This window comes from Myotis davidii, unplaced genomic scaffold (genome assembly GCF_000327345.1).
Source record: "Myotis davidii unplaced genomic scaffold, ASM32734v1 scaffold46, whole genome shotgun sequence".
In the NCBI taxonomy this organism is placed as follows: Eukaryota; Metazoa; Chordata; class Mammalia; order Chiroptera; family Vespertilionidae; genus Myotis; species Myotis davidii.
In genome coordinates this window covers 5,546,461-5,559,505 of record NW_006383006.1, presented here as the reverse complement: position 1 = coordinate 5,559,505, position 13,045 = coordinate 5,546,461, and the positions used below count along the sequence as shown (strand labels likewise).

The window sequence follows — 13,045 nt, the reverse complement described above, 5'->3', positions numbered from 1 at the left end:
GACCCCCGGGGGTCAGGGGGCCCGTCCGGGGCCGGGAGTCCGGGGCGCAGGAAGCCCTTCGTAAACAGTTACCGGCTTTATTTTCAGACGCGCTATCTGGAGTGTCGTTTGAGAAACGAGATACTTAGAGGAGGGCACTAGGGTTTCCCACCACGTCTGGGTCACATTTGTGTCTGCACAGTGTCCGTCCTGCAGTACCTTCTCCGTAAACATGTGTGGAGTGAAGTGGGGGGTAGGAGGGGGGTGTCAGGCCCAGCTAGAGCATTCGAGAAACTTGGGAGAAGATACTGGACTACGTTGTGTTGATTGCTTTGCCACCTGGCCTGTGGCCGACAGTCATTGCCCAGGGCCTGCAGGCGTCCAGCTGCCTAAGCCGGAGGTGGTAGCACCAAGTAAGCTTCAAACATCAGAACCTGTTACGGGACAGGTAGACGGTCCAGTTAAGTTTAGAAGAGCGAGTCGATAGCTTGTATTTGTTTTTCAAATTCAGTTAATCCTGGATTTTTTTTAAAAAGAGGAATCTGTTGCCGAAACCGGTTTGGCTCAGTGGATAGAGCGTCGGCCTGCGGACTGAAAGGTCACAGGTTCGATTCCGGTCAAGGGCATGTACCTGGGTTGCGGGCACATCCCCAGTGGGAGATGTGCAGGAGGCGGCTGATCGATGTATCTCACTCTCTCTCTCTCTCCCTTCCTCTCTGTAAAAAATCAATAAAATATATTTAAAAATAAAAATAAAAAGAGGAATCTGTTGTGGGAGATTTTGAAGCAGCTAAGATCCCTTCCCAGTGACCCCATGCAGCTGGCTGAGGAAGTAGCAGTATTTACCTGTGAAGTAAATAAGCTTTTCTCGCAAGGCTTAAAGCAGTGGTTCGCCACCTTGGCCGCACATTAGAATCACCTGGGAATCTTTTTAAAATCCTGACTTCTGGGCCTCATCCTCCGGAAATTCAGACGTCTGTCTTCCAGGCTTTTTGTTTTCGTTTGGGGCATAAGTTGGTTGTTTTTACGTTTCAGTTTTTTTTGTTTCTTTTTATTACATTTAGTGGGGTAGCATTGGTTAATAACATTATATATATAAATTTCAGGTATACAACTTTATAATACAGCATCTGTATATTATGTCCGCAGAACCCAAAGTCTATTTTTCCTAAATAACTATATTTTTTATTGACTGCCTTTTTTAGAGAGGGATGGAGGGAGAGAAAAAGAAAGAAACATCAGTTTGTTGTTCCACGTATTTATGCATTCATGGGTTGATTCTTGTATGTGCCCTGGCCAGGGATTAAACCCACAGCCTTGGTGTATCGGGAGAACGCTCTAACCAGCTGAGCTACTCAGACAAGGCTTGTCTCCTGTCACAATGTGTTTGATCCCCTTCCATTCTGGTGACCACCGTTCTGTTGTCTGTATCAATGGGTTTGATTTTTGGTTTGTATGTTTGTTGCTTTTTATTTATATCCCACATACAAGTGAAATCATACAGTTGCTTTTTTTCTGTTTGATTTATTAATTAGCATAATACTCTCAAAATCCTTCCATATTGTCACAAATAGCAATAGTTCATCTTTTTAACGGCTGAGTAGTATTCCATTGTATATATGTACGATATCGTGTTTTTCCAATCATCGGGCGAAGGACACGTGCCCTAGGTTGTTTCCATGTCTTGACGAATATGAACAGTGCTACAATGAATGCAGTGATACATATGTCTTTACAAATAAGTGTTTTCACATTTTTAAGGTATATAGACCCAGAAGAGGTATTACTGGCTCATATAGTAGCTCTGTTAATTTTTTGAGGAACCTCCATACAGTTTTTCATAGTGGCTGCACCAATTTACATTCCCACCAGCAGTATATGAGGGTTCCCTTTTCTCCATAGCCTCTCCAGCGATTGTAGTTTCTTGTCTTATTGATTATAGCCATTCTAACAGGTGTGAGGAGGTATCTCGTTGTGGTTTTGCTTTACCACTTCCCTTATAACTAGTGATGTTGAGTATCTTTTCATATTTCTGTTGGTCAGATGTGACTTCCCTATACAAGTTCTTATTCAGTCTTCTGCCCATTTCTTAAATAAGATTGTTTTTGTTGTTGAGTTATATGAGTTCTTTATATGTTTCAGATATTAACCCTTTATCAGAGGTATGGTTTGCAAATATCTTCTCCCATTCTGTTGAATACCTTTTTGTTTTGTTGATGGTTTCTTTTGCTGTGCAGAAGCTTTTTAATTTGATGTAGTCCCAGTCATTTATTTTAAGAGTTTTGTTTTTGTTTTTTAAATAATATATTTCTTTATTGATTTCAGAGAGGAAGGGAGAAGGAGAGAGAGATAGAAACATCAGTGGTGAGAGAGAATCATTGATTGGCTGCCTCCTGCACACCCTACTCGGGATTGAGCCCAAAACTCAGGCAAGTGCCCTTGGCCAGAATTGAACCTGGGACCCTTCAGTCCGCAGGCCAACACTCTATCCACTGAGCCAAGCCGGCTAGGGCAAGATTTTTTTTTTATTACTGTTTCAATTTCCTTACTAGTGATCCATCTAAATGCGTTTTCCACTTCTTCATGATTCAGTCTAGGAAGGTTGAATACTTCTAAGAATTTGTACTTTTTTCCTAGGTTATTGAGTTTGGTGATGTATATCTTTTCATAGTATTCTAGTATAATCCTTTGTATTTCTGCAGTGTCCACTGTAACTTCCTCTTTCATTTCTGATTTTATTTATTTGAGTCTTCTCTCTTTTCTCCTCTAGCCAGAGGTTTATCTTTTCAAATAACCAGTTCTTTGTTTTATTGTTTTCTATTGTCTTTTCTCTATCTCATTTATTGCTCTATTTTTATTACTTCCTTCTACTGAATTTGTGCCTCATTTGTTCTTTTTCTAGTTATTTAAGGTATAATGTTAGATTGTTTATTTGGGGTTTTTTTTATTTCTTGAGGTAGGCCTGTAATGGTATAAACATCCCTCTTGCACACCTAAAATTTTGTTACATCATATCTTCATTTTAATTTGTCTCTGTGTATTTTTTGGTCTCTAATTTCTTCTTTGACCCAGTAGTAATTCAGTAGCATGTTGTTTAATCTCCACATATTTACAGTTTTTCCAGCTTTCTTCTTGTAGTTAATTTCCAGTTTCATACCATGTGGTCAGAAAATATGCTTGGTATGATTTCAGCCTTAAATTTATTGAGACTAGTTTTGTGCACTAACATGTAGTCTATCCTTGAGAATTCCAATGTGCACTTGAGAATGTGTATTCTAGTATTTGGAGATGGAAAGTTCTGTCAATATCAATTAAGTCTGTTTGGTCTAATGTGTCATTTAAAGTAGTATTTCCTTATTGACTTTCTGTCTGGATGATCTATGAGTCGGGTGTTCAGGTTGCCTATTATAATTGCAATTTTGTCAGTTTTTTCCTTTAAGTCTGTTTGTAATTACTTTATATGTTTTGGTGTTCCCAGGTTTGGTACATATTTATTGATAAGTGTTATGTCTTCTTGATGAATTATCCCCTTTATCATTATTAAATGTCCATCTTTGATTCTCTAACTTTTTTATTTTGAAATCTATTTTGTCTCATATAGGTACTGCTACACCCACTTTTTTCTCCGAATGCCATTTTCTTGGAGTGACATCTTCCACCCCTTCTCTTTAAGCCTGTGTTTATCTTTGGAGCTGAGTCTCCTGCAGGCAACATATAGTTCGTTCTTCTGTAATCCATCTCGGTACTCTATACCTTTTGATTGGTGAGTTTAGTCCATTTACATTTAGCATGATTATTGACATATGAGAACATAACAACAGCCATTTTTGGTTTTCTGGTTACTCTGTGTCTCCACTGTTTCTTTACCCTTGTGATTCTCTCTCATATTTTAATTTGATGGTTTTCTATGATTTTTTTCCTCCTTTATCCCCTCTTTTTAAATCTAATGGAGAGAAACAAAGGAGTCTTCTCACTGTGCCGTGATGCTTACATCACTCCCAAGTTTTACATAACTCCAAGTTTTAGTTTTATGACTGGGTACCATATACACATTAAAAAAAAATCCAAAGTTAGGAAACAATATGCAGTGAAAAACAAGACCCCTTTCCTTCTTTGAACACCAGCATTCATTTTCCCCCAGCACCTCTCATTTTAAGAAGACAGTCTTTGTTAAATCCTGCTAAATTTGTCCTACAATGAAATCTTTAGGTTCAGATCAACCGAAGGACTTGTACGCATGCATATAAGCATAACCAATGGACACAAGACACTGGAGGGTAGGGGAGGCCAGGAGAATGTGTGTGTGTGGGGGGGGAGACATTTGTAATACTCTTTGTAATACTTTAAGCAATAAAACAAAATTTAAAAATCCTTAGGTTCTAGTAAATACGGGTTATTGGAACTAATTACAGCCAATGAATTTATGATTTAGCACTTTTTTACATGGGATGGATTTGTTACTATGAATAACTATAAATACTTGAGAGAGGAGAAGGTAAATACATTCCTCCACGGTTACCTTTTATTTCAGACAGAGACCTCAGGAAGAACCTGTTTAATCTTTGTTTTGTGAGTAAAAAAGTATGGAAAATAAGTGCCTAGTGAGTATACCTATAAATGAAATAATGTGTTAACCTGAGAAATCATATTTATTCCAAACTTATACAGTTAGAGTCATCAAAATAAAAACTCTTTCAAATACGAATACAAAATTTCCTAATCCCTGTGATCCAGTGCTTTGAACCTCATTTTTTCAACTTGATTTCATTATTACGGCTTCTTCTTTAGGTTAAGCTTAAAGGAGCCATTTTACAATGAACAAAGTAAAAGTTAGTGTAAACTAGAAAATCATGGGGGCAGGGAGGGAGTGTGCTTAATTCCAGAAGTTACTACTTGAGTTTGGTATGGGATATAAATGGTAAGAAGTGCGGTGGAGGACAGAGTGCATAGGGTTGTGGGAAAATACTCTTGTCGGGAAGACGAGTCATGGCAGGGCCGTTTCCCTGCTCGTCTGGCAGTAGCCTGACAAAGGACCAGAACAGAAGCCGGGGAGGGGACCTCGGAACCTGATGGGTAAACAAATTACAGGGCTGACGTAACGGTAATCAGCTTGGAAGAGGGAAAGGAGTCTAGAGGAGGTTATCTAGAGATGACGTGCGAATAACGCATGAGACCGTGAAGTGTACCACTTGTTCCACACGCAGGTATTGAACCTGCTGCTGTGCCAGATACCCTCCTCAGCGCTGGGACACAAGACATATTTTTGAGTCGTTAGGGAGACAGGCTGGGAAAACAGCTAAGGCGATATTTAAAGGAGAGACTCGAAGCGGTTTGAGTGTATCCTCCGGAGAGTGTGCAGAGAGCCTAGGAGCTCCTCAAGAGGCCTTGATTCTTCTGGTGTTTGATGAGGGATTCTATGGTGTTTTGCCCTGCTGACTGCTACCCTGCCTCTCATTTAGCTCTTTGCTTGTGTCAACCCCCACTTTATACCATCTGGCCATTCCATTTGATATGTCATGAAGCTTTTGGCTACCCTTAAACACACCGCACTGCTGCATTACAGAATTTCGGTTTAGCCTTGGCCAGTTTTGCTAAGTGGTTAGAGTGTTGGACCTCAGACCAAAGGGTCTTGGGCTCTATGTCTGTGTCTTGGTTGTGGGTTCAATCCCAGCCCCTGTCAGGGTGCATGTGGGAGGCAGCCAGTTGCTGTATCTCACATTGATGTTTCTCTGTCTCTCTCCCTCTCTCCCATTCTCCCTCCCTTCTACTTTCTAAAGATCAATAGAAGCCCGTGTGGCTCAGTGGTTGAGTGTCAACCCATGCACCAGAAGGTCGCTGGTTCGATCTTCACAAATTGAGATCGGCCAGAATGAAATACAAGTTTCTAACAACTTAGAATGGAACTCTGCTTGAGGTTTCACCCTCCTGTTTTCCTTTGCAGACACACAAACTCGAGCCACTTCTAAGAGCTTATTACCTGTGAAGTCTAAAGAAGTCGATGCTTCCAGATCTCTTCATCCAGGAGTTTCAGAAAATGATGTAATGAAAGGCATCAAACCGAGACGAGAGAATGGGTGGGTCAGATCATTGGTATCCAGTTAGAAATTGCTCAGTACCAAGAATTAGAAAGTGGGGGTTTGAGAGCACAAGGCACCTGAACAATTAGCCTGGAGTGGGACCTGGATCAGTGCCGCATTGCTGAGCTGTTGTCAGGACCCTCCGTGTCGATCAGTTCTGAAGAGGCACAGCAAGGGTTATGCTAAGAGACATCCTTTCCCTTCTCACCGCTGCTCGGAGTGTACAATGGCTAACTGTGGTCATACCCCAGCCCTGAATGGTAGTCACGGTGGGTGGGCTGGTTGTTAGCCCAGTGCGCGTGTGTGTCCTCCACCCAGTGCTCAGTCTGCATGTAAGTGAGGTTGTCATGAGAAGGCCATTCGTTTTTGAGTAAGAGGGGAGTTCATTATTAATAAGCCTTTTTCAGTCTGGGCTGAAACAAAGTGCATGGGCTTCAGAGCTTCTCAATCTTGTGTTATTTGTATTGTTTAAAATCTCTGGTTCTTTTCCTCAGAAAACCAGCCTCTTTGTTCTGCTTTGCTCACAACACATATAACAACCTGTTACAATTCTCTGCTTGAGTCCATTGTCGTTGGCTTTTAATTAAGGCATTGACTACATTATAGTTTCAAGTATACAACATAATGCTGTGATATGTGTACATATTGCAAAATGTCTGCCACAATAAGTCAAGTTACATTCTGATTTCTTTGTGTTTGCTCCGCTAGGCAGGGGAAAGCTGCAGATACTGCCATCAAGAGGAACATCAAAAAGAGGTGAGCATCAGGGTAAATGAAGGTTGGGCACTGTGTTAGTGGATCTCAGTCCTGGTTGTGCAGGATTTGTTGGGACTTGTTTAATGTGTTACAGTCTGGGTGCCACCCAGAAATCTGAATGGAATTTTCAGGAGTGAGGCACAGCTAGATTGGAGAAACACTATCAGGGCACGATTAGTGAAGCTACCATCTTGAGTGCCAGTCAAGAGCTTTTGGGGCTCCGTCCGTGCCAGGACCACTGCTGACCAGAAGTCAAACCCAGCTGTGACCTCTGAACGGGAGTGTGAAGCCTACAGGATCGGAGGGGCTGCGTGTAGTTAGCACCTTCAAGGTGGTATTTCTGGTGAAGGAGAAACCACGAGAAGGGCCTGTCTTTCCGCCTTGGAGGCTAGCGTGGGCATTTTGCAGTCCTGAAGACAGAAATAATATAAGCTGAAAATTCTGCAGAAGCAGGTTCTAATTTCAAATCTGGGCATGTTTTAAAAGTTCTGAAAACAAAACTCTATCCAAGAAGAACTCTGAGAAATATGAAAAGAACATTTAATATTAATGGTGATAATGGCTGTTATTTATTAAATGTTTACCATGTGTCAGTGGCGTGCTAAGAGTGGTACATGTGTTCTTTCTCTTATTCTTCACAATAATAATATTATGACAGGTGGGTATTATCCTAATTCCGGAAATAAGGAGACCAAGCCTCAGAGAGGTTATACAACTCACTGAAGGTCATGTACCACTATGTGATGAAGCCAGGATTCGAACTCCTATTTGTGAGACTACCCAGTCCACCACTTTACCCCCCACCACTTCATATAAGTACGGTTATCATTACAGCTACAGGCCGTTGAGTAAGCAGAAGTCAGAGGAAGACCTCAAGGATAAGAACCAGATCTTAGAGGCCGTCAACAAGCAGTTACACCAGAAGTTGACTGAAACTCAGGTAAGAGACCCACCAGGCCTGTGCCATCAGCCACACTGGGTGATGCCTGTGGAACCCCGAGGGACAGCCACTCAGACCACCCCGGAGGCGTAGCACCGGCCTGATCTGTGCATGGCACCCCATAGGGAAAACTGAAGGACCTGACTGAAAAGGTGGAGCTGCTGCAGAAGTTTCAGGACAACAGTTTGGCGATTTTGGAGAGCAAGGGCCTCAACCCAGGTAAGAAACAGCACACAGCAGCCTTCGAAGGAATCAGTGTGCGTGCGCCCTGCTGGGGTGGTTCTGGGCTGTGTGTTAGGGTCCAGCGTGGCAGCAGCTGGCCGAGGCATGCAGAGGTTGGGAGCATCTTTTTTTCTCTGGTGGTGCTGACTGTGCCTGACCGATTCCAGGTGGTTGTAGAGAGAGGATTAGCGCTTTCTTATCTGAACACTTTGGTGCCCAAAGGTATGACCTTGCCAATTAGACCAGAAATATTTTATTTCTTTCAAGATTGGCAGCATACAGTTAACTTTCTCAAGTGGGAAGAGAGAGAGATGACACTGTTTCTGGCCACTCGGCAGAATCCCAGCGTGAAAGCCGGATTCCAGCTCTGACCCTCTCCCTAGAGGCCAGTGTAGAGCAGTGAGGGACGGAGCTGAGGGGCCTGAGCATCCAGGGAAGGGCCCGAGCTTCTTGAATTAAGGAATGCTGACTGGATGCTACTGGTTAACTGTACAGTTTAGGATATATTCTTCATATGTGTTTTTGTATTATTTTAATTTTTTATGTGTATGTACTACTTTTATCAAAAATAATAATATTTAAGGCCTAAAAAACTTTAAAAATAGTTCTGTGTTTTGTAAACAAAACTATACGTTGCCTTTGGACAAATTTTCTGAGGAGAGCGGAATGAATTTTTGGCCATATCCAAACAGAAAAGAAGGAGCTAAAACGTATCTTGAGGCAGGCGTGGGCACACTGCCAGGGTGAAAACTCGGAGAGTCAGGAGCAGCTCTTAGAGGACTTTCCCTCATGAAAACTCTTGTGCTTGTCCTTGTCCCAGAGGGTTTTTGGGTGTTTATCTTGTGGAAGGCACAGTTCCCTAAGTGAGGCTAATTTTGTTGTCTCCGTTACATTTAGACAGTGAAACCCTAGAATCACAGCAAGAATCCAACCCGGATCACGTGGACTCGGTGGTGAGGGCCTGGGTGTGAGTGGGCGAGGGCCAAGGGGCGAGGGCGGAGGGGCCGTGGCTCCAGATCGCTGCCATGTGCTCAGTAAACCCCGAAAAGCAGCCTTTGGGACCCGGGATAGTGGAAGAAGAGAGTGGTGGATATGTACTCAAAAGAGCATATCTCACTTGGCAGGTGACCTGTGCTTTCGGATATGAGTGAGTCTGAGTTGAAAATGTGCTACTTTAAAACACATAACAGGATAGACCTGTATACAGAGCTTTCTGGTTTCTGTGTTATACTAGACCAATTTCTCTCCTTATTCCTTCGCTGAGAACTAGATAGTGAAGTAGGAAGGTAATTGTTTGGGATTAAAGTCTCTCGAGTTTCTATGATCAGAAGATGAGTTGTCATCTTAAAGTCACAGAGCACTAGATATGGAACCATCCTCAGCTCTCCCAGGTTATTAGTCCCCCCTTCAGTGGATACGTGTGTTCATGTTGCTTGTGTAGCAGGAAGTGGGATAATCCTTCGTCCCTCCGGGGGACTGAGCTCCTCCAGGGTGCCCAGTAGGGAAGCCAGAGGTGTGTGGACGCAGCAATGGCTGAATGACGTTAGCAGTCATCTAATTCAGCTCCCCTTTTATACAAAGAGATTAGTTTATATGAAGAAAATGTTTGCATACCAGTGAAGATTTGTACTTTATTTTACTAATTGTACTTTCCTCTTAGTTGCTGTTAGAAACTTTGCAAGATGAATTGAAGCTTTTTAATGAAACAGCAAAAAAGCAGATGGAGGAGTTACAGGTGAGAGGCAGACATCACCCTGAGGCAAAATTATATTCCTGCTACAGTAGAGCGCTCGCGCTCACTCCCTCCCTCTCTCTCTCTCTCGCTCTCTCTCTCTCTCTCTCTTTTTAATCCTCACCCAAGGATATTTTTTCCGTTGATTTTTAGAAAGAGAGAGAAGGAGAGGGTGAGGAAGAGAGAGAGAGAGAGAGAGAGAGAGAGAGAGAGAGAGAGAGGGGAACATTGAATGCGAGAGAGACACATCAATTGGTTGCCTCCCACATGCCCCCAACCAGGGCCGGGAGCCTGCAACCATAGTACGTGCCCTTGACCAGAATCACACCCGGGACCTTCAGTCCACAGGCCAACACTCTATCCACTGAGCCAAACCAGCTAGGGTTGGAGGGCTCTCCCTTATTTATCTATTTCTTTATTTTAATAAAATATTTTGTAATAATTTTAGATTTACAGAAAATTTGTAAAGAGAATTCAATTCCCCTACGAATACAGAGAATTCTCCCTCAATGGGACATAAGCGTGATGTTTCAAAGTTTTTGTTTGATTTTGTCTTTTTTAATATCTTTCCAAACAGGCCTTAAAAGTAAAGTTGAAGATTAAAGAAGAAGAGAGGGCCCGGTTCCTAGAGCAGCAGACCCTATGTAACAGCCAAGTAAATGATTTTACAGCAGCCCTTGAGGAAATGGAGCAGCTATTAGAAATGTGATAAAAAGCAAGTGGCCAAATGGCTCTCTCTTGGGGATTAACTCTTGGAGGAAGCCACTAAGGACATCTGCTTCTTGGCCGTGATCTTCACCATTCCAAGAATGAAACCAGTTTGTGCAGTAGGATTAAAGATAGTTAGTGCTGGAATGGCAGTTCCTCCTTTAAGAAAGTATTCTCACTCGTCAGATTGGTCAGCTCTCTGAACCTCAGATGTACATAATTGAGGTCTACAAGAAGGGAATCTGGAAGCTTGGATCAACTCCTGGGCAGCAGAGCGACCCACTATTAGAAACAGGAGACTAAGCCAGCCACAGCCAGAGGATCCAAAAGGTCACATTCAGATGCGCAGGGAGAAACCCTGAATCGTACCATGGGGCACAGGTCTCCATAGGAAACACCACTGAGGAGCCATGCGGGCCCTCTAATTTGGACACATGGGAACTTAAAATCACTTGAAATGGCTTAATAAATGGGGTGAAGGTATAGATAGCAATAACACCAACTGAAACAATACACTTTGGAGCTTTTAATCTAAATCACTTCTGTGTTTTTATATGTATATATATAAAGTGCTAATTTTAAAATAAATATTTCTGTAACTTCAGATTGCAATGAGAAGTGAAAATAGCCTTTTAATTTTAATATATTCACTGAGTATTGAACTAATGTAGACAAGTTCACACCTCTAATTTAATCCAGAATCTTTCCCTTCCACTCATTAAGTACTCCATGCCTACGCGATGCCTTTTCCCGGAACCTTCGCTTGCGTTCTGAGGGCGTTCCCTGTTTGTAGCAGCGGCCAAACTCCACCCACCAGATTTGTGTCAGGAGCTGCCTGTCCTCCCTGTACTCCGGAGCATGATTCTGTCCCTGCTCTTTGCTTTGCACAGCCAACCCTGGACCTGGCTTCATGGATCCTTAATCAACTGCAGTTCATGGCAGGCCGCCCCTCCTCCCCCACTGCTGGTTTACCTAAGGAACAGCCATATTTCATTTCTTAGACAAGGCAATCATTGGCCAGCCCCCTTTCCTTCTTTTCCTGCAGTTTTTTCATCAAACCCATCCACTATTCAGCATTGCTGCGGTTTCCCAGAGCCACCCATTAATGCCCCAACCCTAACCTACAGGGCTAAATTCTTTTGCCTTCACACACACGTTCATGCAGTTGGTTATGTCCCAAATATTTTGAAGGGGGGAAATCCAGTTAAACGGTTCTCACCGATGAGAGGGGCTGAACATTGTCTTCTACCCATTTTCAAGATGTTTACAGTTTAAAAGATTGTTTACAGCAAATGAATTTGTTACTGCTATTTCAGGCCCCCCAAGAAGTTTTACTTCCTTTTTGGAAGGAGAGGGTGGGAAACTCGGTTGTGGGATCCTCACCTCCTTGTCATGCCTCCCGAGTAACGCAGGGAATGGAATGATCTTAATGTCTATCATTACTCATCTTCCCCGTGTAGAGACCCTGCTCTCGTGGCCTGGTCTCCCCAAGGGGCTTTCACTTCATGGTTCTGCTTTGCACCACCAGCCAGCCTTGGTGCACTCCTGACTTTATTCCCTCTGACCTGTGCTGTTGAATCTGTCGCTTGTGCATGTGGCTTAATCTGATCTGGAACCTAAACAGATTGATACACAAACCCAGCAAATAGTGATCTGCACCCTCTGCTTTGCTAGCTGCTATAGGAAACTTAATGTAGCATGACATTCTAAACCTCAAAGCTTACAGTCTTGTTTGGTGAAACAAACAATGCAGGTCATAAACAAGTTAAATAAAAGATAATGCTTTATCAACAATGGGTGGTGTGATAACAGCTGTGTTCTACAGTAAACTGGGCTAGGCTTATGGAGGAGGTAGACTGGGAACTGAAGGAAAAGTAACATTTGAAGAGGCTGGCAAAAAAGTTGAGGACCCGCCAAGTTGGTGAACACATGGAGAATTGGCGACAGTGGCAGGATCATTGGAAACTCCAGGGAGAAAATAAAATTATGGAAGATTAAAAGAGACGGGGGGATCCAGATGAGTCTTGGGGAACATAGTAAGAGCAATGGGCTGTTAAGAGTGTTCAAGATGAGAAGGGATTATGTCTGACATTTAACTGAACATTTGTAATATGCAAATGTATCTATGTTCCTCATGTATAGTCTCATGTAATCCTCATTATAAGCATACAAGGTAAGGACTATTACTCCATTTTACAACTGGGGAGATAGCTCAGAGAAGTTAAATTGATTCAGTGAACATAGAGATGCATATATCTTTGCAAATACATGATTTCGAGTTTTTCGGGTATATACCCAGAAGAGGGATTGCTGGGTTGTATGGTACCTCTATTCTTAAGGTTTTGAGGAATCGCCAGAGTGCTTTCCATAGTGGCTGTACCAGTCTACATTCCCACCAGCAGTGGAGGGAATTTCCATAACCTCTCCAACGTTTGTTATTGTCTTATTGATAATGGCCACTCTAATAGGTATGAGGTGGCACCTCACTGTAGTTTTGATTTGTAACTTTTTTATCTGATAACTTCAGGTTATTTTCCTTCTTGAATGTAAACATTAATTTCTATTGGGACATAATGTTCCACTTCTTGCTTTTTAATCCCTTCTTGCTTTTGTTCATTTTCCATACTTCAT

General features: G+C 42.5%; 1 protein-coding gene across 2 annotated transcripts; it reads left to right on the top strand.

The window, feature by feature from the left end:
* The first annotated feature begins 816 nt into the window (after positions 1 to 816).
* On the top strand, positions 817 to 12,642 carry KNSTRN (kinetochore-localized astrin/SPAG5 binding protein). 2 transcript variants are annotated; one of them, XM_015557621.1, is made up of 8 exons: positions 817 to 832; positions 5,921 to 6,053; positions 6,765 to 6,812; positions 7,647 to 7,752; positions 7,878 to 7,971; positions 8,872 to 8,927; positions 9,635 to 9,709; positions 10,284 to 12,642. In XM_015557621.1, exons 2-8 carry the CDS (start codon positions 6,022 to 6,024, stop codon positions 10,413 to 10,415), a joined length of 543 nt encoding a protein of 180 aa, XP_015413107.1. In that variant the 5' UTR covers positions 817 to 832; positions 5,921 to 6,021; the 3' UTR covers positions 10,416 to 12,642. The 2 variants fall into 2 exon arrangements, with proteins under 2 accessions (XP_015413107.1, XP_015413106.1); XM_015557620.1 differs by having other exon boundaries at positions 7,635 to 7,752.
* The last annotated feature ends 403 nt before the right edge of the window (positions 12,643 to 13,045 follow it).